This window comes from Felis catus, chromosome B1 (assembly GCF_018350175.1).
Source record: "Felis catus isolate Fca126 chromosome B1, F.catus_Fca126_mat1.0, whole genome shotgun sequence".
Lineage (NCBI taxonomy): Eukaryota > Metazoa > Chordata > Mammalia > Carnivora > Felidae > Felis > Felis catus.
In genome coordinates this window covers 14,255,422-14,269,131 of record NC_058371.1, presented here as the reverse complement: position 1 = coordinate 14,269,131, position 13,710 = coordinate 14,255,422, and the positions used below count along the sequence as shown (strand labels likewise).

At 43.8% G+C, this 13,710-nt stretch overlaps 1 protein-coding gene across 3 annotated transcripts in view; it reads right to left on the bottom strand.

Annotated features, from left to right (window-relative positions):
• WWC2 (WW and C2 domain containing 2) overlaps positions 1–13,710 on the bottom strand; it is a 210,298-nt gene that overhangs the window by 179,247 nt on the left and 17,341 nt on the right. Inside the window, exon 2 of one of the 3 annotated variants that reach the window (XM_045055201.1) lies at positions 8,497–8,604. The exons of the other annotated variants lie outside the window; for them this stretch is intronic. Coding sequence (XP_044911136.1) covers positions 8,497–8,604 — 108 coding nt within the window. The remainder of the gene's footprint in view (positions 1–8,496; positions 8,605–13,710) is intronic. 3 annotated transcript variants of the gene reach the window in all.

Here is a 13,710-nt window from a genome sequence, read left to right as displayed (position 1 = left end):
GTGACAACTAAATGCGATGCTCAGCTCTGACCCCTACGCGGGCAGCGGGGAAGGACATCACGGGAGCAACTGATGAAATGCCGTGCCGACGGCAGATGAGAGCGCGGCATCGATTTCCCGAATCTTGAAACCGTACTGAGGCTGGATAAGAAAACAACTTTGTTCTTGAACGTGCACATTCTGAAGTAACACGGGGGGAAAGGGGCAAAATGTATATGCAAGGTCTCGCGGTTCAGAAAACAAAAGTTCTACACAAATTTTCAAAAGAGAAAAATCATAAAGGAGATGCGGCAAAAACGTTCACAATACCTGGTGAGCCTGGAGAAAAGGTCAGGTAGGGTCCTCTGTGCTACTTTTACAATTTTTCTGTAAGATTAAAATAATTTCAAAATAAAGGATTTAAATTTGTTTGCATGTTTATTTTTTACTTTTGAGAGAGGGCGAGCGAGCGAGCGCGAGGGGGAAGGGCAGAGAGGGCAGAGGATCCGAAGTGTATCCAATGGAGGGTTCAGACCCACGAACCTCGAGATCATGACCTGAGCTTAAATCGGACTCTTAAGGGACCGTAAAAGATTCACATTTTCAAAAGCGCACACCGTTGTACACGTAAGGACAGTCACTGGGGTATCATTTACAAGAGCAAAAAACTGGAAACGATCCCAATGCCTATCAATAGACACGTAAATACTACAAGTAAATACTATAAGAAACTTCTACACGATGCTGTTAATTAAAAGCTTGCATTAAAGCTACCTGAACGAATAGGGAAAGATAACTAAGATATTAAGTGAAAAGCTCAAGCTATAAACCGTATCTAATATTATCCCATTTGGTTTACAAAAAGTAAATATGTTAGTACAGGCATTTTTTTTTGTTTAGAAAAGATGACAAATACATAACACACTGCTAACGATATAGCCTCTTTCGAGGTGAGACTGCAGGAGACTCCGCTGTGTAATAATACAGCCAGTAAAGGAGGGAGTTACGACTATGGGAACTACTGGAACGACGCAAAGACGAGGGACTCGCCTGGTCTCCGTGATGTAAGTAGCACAGGGAGGCTCGCTAACAGAAAACAATGATCGCCCGTGTGACGACGACAGTGGCCCCCAAAGGAGAGAGCATGGTGAAGAACGAAGACACCAGGACGAAGCTCTTAAGACGTGTGACACAAAACTTTGTGGGTGGGAAGGGAGGAGGGAACGGGAAGAGGGCCACACACGGAGGGAGAGGAGACAAAAGGTGGGGGGGGACCCTCATGCAAGGCAAGGCAGATAAGCCCCAAGCAGGTGAAAGGGGCCACCGTGTCCTACATGAAAGGAAGCCTGAGAAGCAGGCTGCTCTCGTGCGGGACTGCTGGCTGTCCCCCCACCCACCACCCGGGGCGGCCACAAATCCTGGCCCCGCGCCCCTCCGCCTGGAGGGTTCGCGGCGGCTTTGCAAGGAGAGGAGCTCCAGTGAGATCAGCAGGCACGAAAGAAGGTAGAAGGTGGAACCCCAACAGAGGCTGGCCGCAGCCTTCCGACCCCCCAGATCGGGAGAACTGCACCCCTGAAGCCGGAGGAGCTAAGCCGGCCAGAGGTGCAGTCACCGCCAGGAGCCCTGAGAAGCGACCGTGCTGGTTCAGGCCTGCACCTTCTACACTAGCTTCTCCTCGCTCCGCAATGCGCAGCTGACTGCGTCCCAGGCTCGCTATGCCTTAGAAAAGGGAATAGCTTCTGTCTTCCTGAATCAGCCCTGATTGGTTCGCCACTGGATTTAAGAAGACCACTGTTTACTTTTTTTTTAATTTTATTTTTTTTAATTTGCATCCAACTTAGGTAGCAGATAGCTTAACACTGATTTCAGGAGGAGATTCCTTAATGCCCCTTCCCCATTTAGCCCACCCCCCTCCCACAACCCCTCCCGTAACCCTCAGTTTGTTCTCTGTATTTGTGAGTCTCGTGTGTTTTGTCCCCCTCCCTGTTTTTATATTATTTTTGTTTCCCTTCCCTTATATTCATCTGTTCTGTCTCTTAAAGTCCTCCTATGAGTGAAGTCATATGATATCTTTCTCTGACTAATTTCGCTTAGCATAATACCCTCCAGTTCCATCCACGTAGTTGCAAATGGCAAGATTTCCTTCTTTTTGATTGCCAAGTAATACTCCATTTATATATATACCCCATCTTTATCCATTCACCCATCGATGGACAGACATTCGGGCTCTTTCCATACTTTGGCTCTTATCGATAGTGCTGCTATAAACATGGGGGTGCATGTGTCCCTTTGAAACAGCACACCTGTATCCCATGGATAAATGCCCAGTAGTGCAACTGCTGGGTCGTAGAGTAGTTCTATTCTTCGTTTTCTGAGGAACCTCCACACTGTTTTCCAGAGTGGCTGCACCAGCCTGCATTCCCATGCCTCTGTTTACTTTTGAAAAGTCAGAGTATAATAAAGCAAAGGAACAGGAAAACGAGACCAGGGGTTTTAGGTGGTGGTGGTTGTTGTCGTTAAGTAGTCCAGCATCAGTCACATCATTTTCTGAGCAGATGCCCACTAAATATTTGTTGACTGTTGAATGTGGAAGAATTTATTTCAAGGAGATGAGCAATTAAAAGAAAGAAAAGAAGCATCAAGGTATTTCAAAGGTCGTTTTTAGCTGCCTTTTAGTTTGGGTCATTTTTAGCCGCGGTCTCTAGGACCCAAAGGATCCACGATCTTCTTGAATACCACTTTGACGCGGAAATAAAAGACAATTGTATATTCCAACCCTACTCATTATTGGCAAATCAGATTTAATTCTCACAAAACAACACATATCCATTCTTGATAAAATCCCTAAAAAAGAAAGAGGAAACCAGGCCCCAAAAGCATTTCTTAATTTACTGAAGCATACGGACAAAATGACAACTCTTTTCTGTGTTGATGGGTAATACAAATACAGCAAAGTTATCTATGTAGGCAGGAAAAAAAAAAAGATTATCACAACAGTAAAACAATGGATTAAAACAGAGAAGTTGAGCTTACTGGGCTGTTCCAACCACATTTAACGTAAACTATCCCTCCAAGGTCTCACTGTACCTGTGCCATGACCTTCTCGCGTAGAGGGCAGACAGAATGGAATGTCCATTGTTCTCATGTGCCGTCATAGGGAAGAATACAGATCTATAGCTCCTGAGAGAAAGTATGATGTAGTGCCTAACAATAAGCTAGAAATCAGAAATTCAGAGTAAAATTCAGATTCAGTTGTCTTTCAGAAGGCCAAAAAAAAAAAAGTTATTCAACTCATGAGACGGAGGCGCTATATCTCTGTTCACGTCTCAGTGAGAATCTGACAAACAAAGGAAATATTTCTAAAGAATTTTTTAGTTCCTCTGATACAAAGCGTAAGGCAAACAGGAATTTCAGAAGTGATCCATAAAATAAATTCTCTTCAATCTATTAACCCGGCCCAAATAACTGGTAACAAATAGGATACTTTACAAAACTTTCAATTCCCATGAAAATGTTATAGTCAGCGCAAGGGGCCGAGTGTTCCAAACAGAAAAGTTCTTGAAACACACTTCTTAATACGGCAAGTATTTAATTTTTAATAGCCTTCAAATGCCTACCACTGAACCACGTAGGAGAACTGAAATGGGTAAGATTTGCTCCCTCCTGCCAAGGAACATGCGAATCAATGGCACTGGGGAGGCCAGAAATCTTAGTGAAGTAGTCAAATGGCACGCACGATGAGGTGCCACATGCCTGAGCACCATAAGTCACAGAATCCGAGAACTTAGCCATTGAATCATTCATGAGTCAGCAAATACTTACGCAGAGCCTGAAACGTGCCAGATACCATACGAAGCGGTGAGCACACGATGGGGGAAAATAACAGTAACACGAATGATAATAGCAGCTGTTTATTGATGTCTGTTCAGCAGACCATATACTTAAAACTCTAAATTACCTATTTAATCCCCCCAACCACCCTATGAGGTCAGCATTATAGAATATCTCCACTTTTCACATTAAATGATGAGGCCCTGAGAAGCGGAGTCACATAGACCTGATTTTATTTCGGGCCCTAGCTCAGTCCCAACAAGCTCAGTTAACTCGGAACCTCAGTCTCCTTACTCTACAAAAGGATCCCACTGGAAGGATTAAGTGATACACTTACATAGGCACCAAAACACAGTTAAGAGTCCATCAGATTCCAAATCCTGCTTTCTAGAACCGCAATACTATGTGAAGGGCCATGGGTGAGGTTACAAGTTTTCTGCTGCCACTAAAAGCTTTGGGCCTGAAGCTGGTTCAGACAGTAAGAAAATCTTTTATTCCACCGATCACAGCGACAGTGGGCACCCCAGAGCCGACGGCTGCGGCGCCTCAACGGTAAGGACCGTGCCGCTGTCCGTGGCTTCACCGTCTCCGGGCAGCACGACGGACGCCACAGTTCCAGGCGAAACACCATGGACGAGAACAAGACCGTCTTCTCGTCCAGCCTCCCCACCCCCCACCGCCCCCGGCCTCCAGCGGACTGCTGGACAGAACAGGTCACGTGCCCATTCTTGACCGAGTCCTCAACAAAAGGGGTAGGATTTCCACAACGGGCACACACTAAGTACCAGCGACGGAATGAAGAGTTAACAGATGTATTGAAAGAGAACGAAAACGGCAAGTGTCTCCTACTGAATCCACGGGACACGGATGACAAGAGGAACAGGAGAATTCCAAGCGGGGACGGTGGGAAGCCCAAAACACAAATGTGTCTGTTCACTGGACAGTGAAGACCCCACTCGCATTAGAGAAACGTGGATCATACTCTGAAGGAAGTCTGATGTGCAAGTGAGCCTGGGAGTCACGAAACTACTCGTAAGCACCCCCGAGCCGCTAAATTTAGAGGTAGCGTGTTACGCAGCAATAAATAACTGATGCACCGAATATCTACCCACACTCATCCCTGCACCTAATTCAAAATGCAACTAATCTCAGAGCGTAGTAAATAATAGAGAGTTCTGGTACAGCATTCTGCTTCCTTTTCCAAATCATCTCCCCATTCTCACTCGTAAGTGAAAATAAACTAGTGTGAGCATGCACAGGCCTTAGAGACTTTCCAAATTATTCTTCCTATTCACTCAACCAGATCTGACGTAAAAGCTAATCTATCCGGGGGCGCCTGGGTGGCTCAGTCGGTTGAGCGTCCGACTCCGGCTCGGGTCATGATCTCACGGTTCCTGGGTTCAAGCCCTGGGTCGGGCTCTGTGCTGACAGCTCGGAGCCTGGAACCTGCGTCAGATTCTGTGTATCCCTCTCTCTCTCTCTCTGCTCCTCCCCTGCTGGTGCTCACTCACTTTCTCTCTCAAAAATAAATAAACTTCATGGAAAAAAAAAAAAAAAGCTCATCTATCCTCTGACCTGAAAATCCTGGAAAGTTCCAAGGAAATCACTTCCATTTCATCTACAATAGCTCCTCTGCTACTCCTAAGAAACTTCTAGTTTTAGTAGCCTTGAAAATGACCACAGCAGAGAGGAGGACATCACACGTCTACCACCAAGTCCTATTTTGAGGAGCACCGGGATGCCTCCCGGGCCGAGAAGGACAAGGGCCAGTCACTGCACCTGCCATAATAGGGTCTTGGAGGACTCAACTGAGAAACAAGCTACCAGGGGCAGATCTTGATTCCACAGGGTGCACTCCCGGGAGAGCAGCACTGGCATCATCTCTCAAACCAACCCAGAACAAGAACTGGTTCTCACCCGGTTCTGGTCGGCAGCGAACAAAAGTTACCTGGGTACCTCAGTGGACCCGATGGTGGCGTCTCAGTTACTCGGAGGACAAACAGGCCCCCAGAGACGGTCTCTGCAGAAGTAGGAAAGACGGACACGGGCGGAGGAAGCGGACAGGGCCGGGACTACAGGGAGGCGGGCCGGGACTACGGGGAGGCAAGCCGGGGCCCCAGGACACGAAACTCGAGGAGGCCCTCCCTCTCGGCATCACGCCATGCGACGGCTGACCCCAAACCTGCACCGGCACGGGGGGGAGTGGTTCCTTGGGTCCCGCGTCCTGGTCACGTCCAGTCCTGGGCGTGACCGATGCCAACACTTGCCATCTGCCCAACGTGGGCGTTCATTACAGTCTTAAAGGCCTTTCCGTTCGTTCGGCGCGGCTGAGAAGGTGGGAGGTTACTCTTCCTCTAATTTGGAGGGAAGGACATGAGAAGGAGCATGAATTCTGCGGAAGACACCTACACACAGGAGGCAGTTTGAGCAAGGAGTATGCAGAATCTTCTGCTTTGATATTAAAAAACAAATTCCTAGAAAAGCACACTAAAAAAAAAAAAAAAAAAACACACTAAGTTGAGTAGGAAAAGTTTTCCATAGGCCTTCCATTATGTGGGCGCGGGAGGGGGCAAGGAAGTAGACGATATCATGAAATTTTAGACCTAATATTGTATGATACAATGCCAACATGAGTATCTTTAATTTTGGTTTTCTTTCACAACTGAACATAGACACAGCTACCTTAAATCAAATAAGCATTTGATTGAAGCGAAGGAGTCATCATATTTTTCACTCGTAGGAGTATCTTCCATTTTTTAGCATTCATTTTTATAAAATAACAACCAACTTATCTAAAATTTTATAATTATGAAAACAGTGCTTTATAGGCAATCACGGCTACGACACCAAAACAGAACAGTTGTCAGGGAGCACCCATATGCAGCTAAAACTGTGTGTCAGATAACCTGAATTCGGCATATGAAGGCAGATCCCACGGCGCCCCTGAATGGGAGTCATTTGGAAACAGAACTGGCAAAATCGAGCACGCCCCTGCACCTTGTTCCGAGAAAAATACCTTGTTCTATGTAAGAGCCTCCAGCCCTGAGCTATCAGGGGAATGAAGGCAACTGAAAGAAAAGACTGCAATTCTGCACCAGCCTTCCCCGCCCCAGTGCCCCACGCACATTACAAGCAGCCTCGTAGCCCGTGTCACCTCCAAACCCCTGGCAGGGATGCAGCACCGGGGACGTTTCCCACACTTGGGACGTTTCCCACACTTGGGATCATCTCTTTGGCTACACAACACATCTGAATAATTTAGCAGGTTAGTCATTTCTATGCTTCTCTGGAGAAAGTCCGAAGTTACCAGAGATTCTAAATTCTGACATAAAGAGGAATTCAAAACTGAGTAATGATGAATGAGTAAACAATAACGACGAAATCATAACACATCAGAAGCTCTGATACAACTAAAGCAGGGAAAACTTTTCCTTGACTCTCTTAAGGTCCCTGGCTGGGTCCAAAAATTAAATTGACAAACACAGGGGTGCCTGAGTGGCTCAGTCGGTTAAGCATCTGACTTTCGCTCGGGTCACGATCTCGTAGTTCGTGGGTTCGAGCCCCACAACGGGCTCTCTGCTGACAGCTCAGAGCCTGGAGCCTGCTTCGGATTCTGTGTCTCCTCTCTCTCTGCCCCTCCCCCTGCTGGCACTTTGTCTCTCTCTCTCTCTCTTTCTGTGTCTGTCAAAAATAAACTTTAAAAAACTAAATTGACAAAGACAAATTAATAGAAGAGAAACATAGAAATGTATGTAATAGGTTTTATGCGACACGGAAGCCTTCCTAAGGAAATGACGAGCCAAAGAGGTGGTTACACTTGTGTCTGTTTATGCTGGGTCTGATGAAGAGTGGACAACGGTTGAGGAATATGACAGACTAAGGAGTGTGCCATATTTGGGGGTAGTATGTCCTGAACCCCATCAGATCCAAAGAATATTCATAGCTTTTAACTGCTAATACCGATAAATAACAATGAGGATAAATTATGCAATCTCCAGAAATTACCCAAAAAATGAGAAACAAAGCAGAAGGAAGGAAGGAATAAAGATAAAAGCAAAAACTACTGAATTCGAAAAAGACGACTTAAGGGGCGCCCGGGTGGCGCAGTCGGTAAGCGCCCGACTTCAGCCAGGTCACGATCTCGCGGTTCGTGAGTTCGAGCCCCGCGTCGGGCTCTGGGCTGATGGCTCAGAGCCTGGAGCCTGTTTCCGATTCTGTGTCTCCCTCTCTCTCTGCCCCTCCCCCGTTCATGCTCTGTCTCTCTCTGTCCCAAAAATAAATAAACGTTGAAAAAACAATTAAAAAAAAAAAAAAAAAAGAAAAAGACGACTTAAGAAGAATAAATTCAACAGCTGGTTGCTTTAAGAAGAAATACCCAAATAGCTGAGCAATTAGCTAACCTAAACTAGGATAAAAAAGTGAAAAAGCACAAATACACGAAGTAATAAATGAGAACAGGAAAACCACCACAGATGTAGTAGAAAGGAAAAGAACATTAAGGGATTATCTTGTCCAATAAATTTGAAACCCTGATGATTTTCCAGGAAAATATAAATACTGAACTGATCCCTGAAGACAGGGACAAAACCTGATCAGCCATACCGCTATGAAAACGGTTATGCGCGAACTAACCCTTCAGGGAAAGCAGATCGAATACATACGGGAAGTCACAACTGTGAACCTTACCACACTGCAAGGAACACCCAATTCCAGCGATACTTGAACTGCACCATGGAAAGGCACGAAAGTTTCCATATTGATTTTAGGAAGTCAGCGTACCACTGAGACCGAAATCTAATACAGGGAGCATCAAAAGAGAGGAAGAAAAAAATGAGATGACTCTCATGAATATTACTGTACAAGTCCTAAATAAAGTAAGAGAAAACAATCCAGCAATAAATACACTTTTTAAATGACTGAGTGGGCTTTATATCAAAATTCAAAATTAATACAATTCATTAAATTATCAATAAATTTCACTATGTTATTAGCTTAAAACACAAAGTCTCTACACAGTGAAAAGGTGTGTGGCAAGATTCAAAATGTATATTTAAAGTGTATCAAAGAATAGAGACAAATGAACATCTATGTGTACAATACCAAGACTTAAGGAACGAAGATTTAAACACACAAAGAATACGAATATCTCTTTTTTAATATATATTTTGACATTTATTTATTTTTGAGAGAGACAGAGCACAAGTGTGGGAGGCGCAGAGAGAGAGGGAGACACAGAATCCGGAGCAGGCACCGGGCTCTGAGTCAGCTGTCGGCAAAGGGGCTCGAACTCACGAACGGCGAGATCATGACCTGAGCCGAGGTCAGATGCTCAACCGACTGAGCCACCCACGCACCCCAAGAATATGAACCTCTTTGAGGACAGACCCTCACATACCCTTCCCTTTCCAGGCAATTACTTTCCTTATGTCCGGGTGGATCATTTGTTTTTACATCTTGACCGCACACGTGTATCCACAAATGCTATAGACTCTAGTTTTGTGGGTTTTTTAAAAAATTTACATGAATATACACTTCTGAAACTTGCTTTTTTCTCTAAACACTGTCATCAAGATTTATCTATGTTGATATATGTAAGAAGAGTCTAGCTCGTTTATTTTAACTGCTGTATAGCATTCTATTACATAACTAAACCATAAAAGTTGTGCATTACAATCCCCTATTGATGGACATTTGGATTGTTGCCAACTTTCTGCTTTTTCAAATCATGCTACAATGAACTCACTTGTACATATGCCCTCCTCTAGGGCATGCAAATGGAACCCTGGACTTAGAGGAGTACAAATGTTTAAGCAGACATACATTGCCAACTGCTCTCCTTAGTGATATTATCGGCTCACATTTCTTTTTTTTTTTTTTTTAATGTTTGTTTATTTGAGAGAGAGAGAGAGACAAAGACAGAGCGGGAGCGGGAGAGGAGCAGAGAGAGAGGGAGACGCAGAATCCGAAGCAGGCTCCAGGCTCTAAGCTGTCAGTGCAGAGCCTGACACGGGGCTCGAACTCATGAACCATGAGATCATGACCTGAGCTGAAGTCCGACGCTCAACCAACTGAGCCACCCAGGTGCCCCAGCTCACATTTCTATCCGCAGTGATAAAAGCTCCTAAGTCCCACATCCTCTCCATATCTGATGTTATCCTGACTTATTAACTTTAGTAAATCTGATGAAAATGAGATGGTAGTTCGTTGGGAGTTTTACTCTGTGTTTCGCTTATTACTAGTGAGATCAAGATTTCGCCATACATTTGGGGCGTCTGGGTGGTTCAGTCAGTTGAGCATCTGACTTCGCCTCAGGTCATGATCTCACAGTTTGTGGGTTCAAACCCCGTGTCAGGCACTGTGCTGACAGCTCAGAGCCTGGAGCCTGCCCTGCTTCGGATTCTGTGTCTCCCTCTCTCTCTCTCTGCCCCTCCCCTGCTTGTGCTCTGTCTCTCTCTCTCTGTCTCAAAAATAAATGTTAAAAAAAATTTTTTTTTAAATACTAACTTTCTATGGTTATATGCAATGCTGTCCCTCCTACCCTTTTGTCTTTTAAATTTGTAACTTTCGCCATGTCAAGTTTTTTCTGTAGTCAGATGTATGAACCTGTTCTTAAACAGTCTGGACTTCTTAACCCCTGCTGAGTCACACAGACACGCATCTACCTAATTTTCTAGTAGCTTAAAATCTGTTTTTCCACGTTGATAAATCCACAAATTTTTGTGTATGGAAAGCAAAGGAATCTGAATTGGGATTTTTTGATATGGATGGCCTATTGGGCCAGCACCATTTCTTGAATAATCTATTTTTGCCCACTGATTTCACAATTTCCTAATATAAAATAAAGTCTACAAATCAGTAATAGCAAAAAAATAAAAATAAAGAATATGAAGACTTGGGGTGCCTGGCTAGCCCAGTCGGTGGAGTGTGCAACTCTTGATTTTAGGGTTGTAAGTTCAAGTCCCAACTGGGTATAGAGATTACTTAAAAATAAAATCCTTTAAAAAAAAAAAAAAAGAAGGGGCGCCTGGGTGGCGCAGTCGGTTAAGCGTCCGACTTCAGCCAGGTCACGATCTCGCGGTCCGTGAGTTCGAGCCCCGCGTCGGGCTCTGGGCTGATGGCTCAGAGCCTGGAGCCTGTTTCCGATTCTGTGTCTCCCTCTCTCTCTCTGCCCCTCCCCTGTTCATGCTCTGTCTCTCTCTGTCCCAAAAATGAATAAACGTTGAAAAAAAAAAAAAAAAGAATATAAAGACTTGGTTCACAAAAGAGGAGAAATAAATGGCTTTTAAGTAAGTGACATAATGTTCTATCTCACTCATAAAGGTGGAAAATGCTATTTCACTGTCATTTTAATTTGCATCTCTCTTATCAGTAAAAAATACCAAATGTTTTGAAACATAATGGTTGGCAAAGGTGTGGGGAAAAGTCACTAATTAGAAAGTTGCCGGGAGCAGAAACGGGTACCTCAACGGACAGCAACCTATCAAAATTGTAAGTGCAAATCCGATGACCCAGCCTTTTCACTCCTAGAAATTCACTTGCATTAAAGAAACTTAACACACATTAGTGTCAGTGAAGCGCTGTTGTAATAGAAGAACAAAACCTGGGAGAAACTTAAACGTCCGTCAATGAAGCGATGGTTCAAAAAGGTTCAGTACACCCACAAAATAGAGTGTTAAGAGGCAGGTTATATGCAACAGCATGGAACAACCTCCAAGACCTACTAAGAGGAAAACACGGAGCGGCAGTACAATTGTATCAAAAAATAAAAAGCTAAGATATTCGGAGAACCATACCTGTGCTCATATAGGCTTATGCAAAGAATATCTCTGGAAGAATCCACAAGAAACTGGTAATTGAGGTCTCCCTTTGGAGAGAGAAATGGGGCACCGAGAGGGGTGGGAAGGAGGTTGACTTTTCACTATCTTTTTGCTCTTGAATTGTGTAACATGTAATTACCTATTCAAAACATGAGAAAAACTGAAAAATAAAGGGAAAAAATTGCTAACTGATCCTGACTTGCTAAAGTAATGAGGCATCTTCCACCTCTTACTAGGATGGGGAAAGAGGATTTCACTTACCCCCTAAAGACAGAACCATAACAACAGTGGAACTGCAGAGCCTAGGAGAAAGAGCAACGACAGGGCAGGTGATGGAATTTTCATATAAATGAATAAAGAAGCAAACGAAGTCAGAAGGCTAACACCGAAGACTGTGAACCTCTCTACCTCAAGGTGTTTTGGTAAGAATTAAATGAGATAAGGCATGTGGAGAGCCTAGAAGAGTGCCTAGCTCATAGTAAACACTACAAATGCAAGATCATTATTATGTCATCTAGGTCACATTCATACAAGTGTATACCAACCTCTAGTTACCAGCAGGTGATATATGCTGTGCTGGGAAACATACCAAAAAATCTTCATTCCAACCTTCAGTCAATTTATAATTTAGCAGGAGAGACAGGAAACATGCATATATACTTATATACACATATAATCGTTCCTAAAAGTGAAACACATTACATCTTCAGATATTTCTTGTTTGGGATACGTACTAATGACCTTTTGATTTCTGAAGAGTGACAAACTAGCTTAGTGTACTGTATAAACTCAAAGCCTGTGGTCAAATTCTGGCTCCTTATCTTCTAGTTAAACCTGTTTTCTTATCTATAGGGGGATATTACCTATCCTGCTAAAAGTGCTGATATAAAAAACAGACATATAGACCAAAGGAACAGAAAACAAGGCCCAGAAATAAATCCTTGTGCGTATGGTCAAAGGATCTTCAACAAGGGTGCCAAGGCCACACAACGGGAAAAGGGTAGTCTCTTCAACAAACAATGATGGGAAAACTGGACCTCCAGAGGCAAAGGAATGAACTTGGATCCTTAGCTTACACCATATACAAAAACTAACTTAAAGTGGATTAAAGACATGACCAGAAACTAAACCTCATATAAGATAGTGAAAGGATTCATGATATTGGATTTGACAATGATTTATTGGTTACAACACTAAAAGCACAGGCAACAGCACAAATAGACATGTATGATTACATCAAACTTCAGAAGTCTGCACAACAAAGGAAACAAGCAATAGAGTAAAAAGGCAATCCACGAACTGGAAGAAAATATTTACAAACCATATATGTGATAAGAGGTTGATATCTGATATATACAAAGAACTTGTTCCACTCAAAAACAACACAAACGACCCAATTTTAAAATGGGCAAAAGACTCGAATAGACATTTCTCCAAAGAAGATATACAAACGGCCTAGAAGCATATGGAAAGATGCTCACCATCAGCAGTCATGCGCACCACGACCACAGTGAGGTATCGCCTCACACCCATGAGGATAGCGACTAAACAAAAATTAAAACAAACAAGAAACAGCAAATAACAAGTGTTGGTAAGGATGTGAAGAAATTAAAAAAAATTTTAAGTGTATTTGTTCGTTTCGAGAGAGACTGAAACAGCAAGCAAGGGAGGGGCGGGGAGGGGGGAGACAGAGAATCCCAAGCAGGCTCTGCACTGTCAGCACAGAGCCCAATGCAGGGCTTGAACTCAGGAAACGCGAGACCGTGACCTGAGCCAAAACCAAGAGTCAGACACTTAACCGACTGAGCCACCCAGGAGCCCCAGGATGTGAAGAAATTGGAACCCTTTTGTACTACTGGTGAGAACGTACAGTGGTGCAGCCTCTATGGAAAACACGATGGAAGTTCTTTAAAAAAATAAAAATAGAATTACCATACGACCCAGCAGTCCCACTTCGGGTATGTATCGAAAAAAAATTAAAAACAGGATCGCAAAGAGATATGTGCACAGCTATGCTCATGGCAACGTTCTTCACAACAGCCAAGAGATGGAATCAACCTAAATGTCCATCACCAAAAAAAAA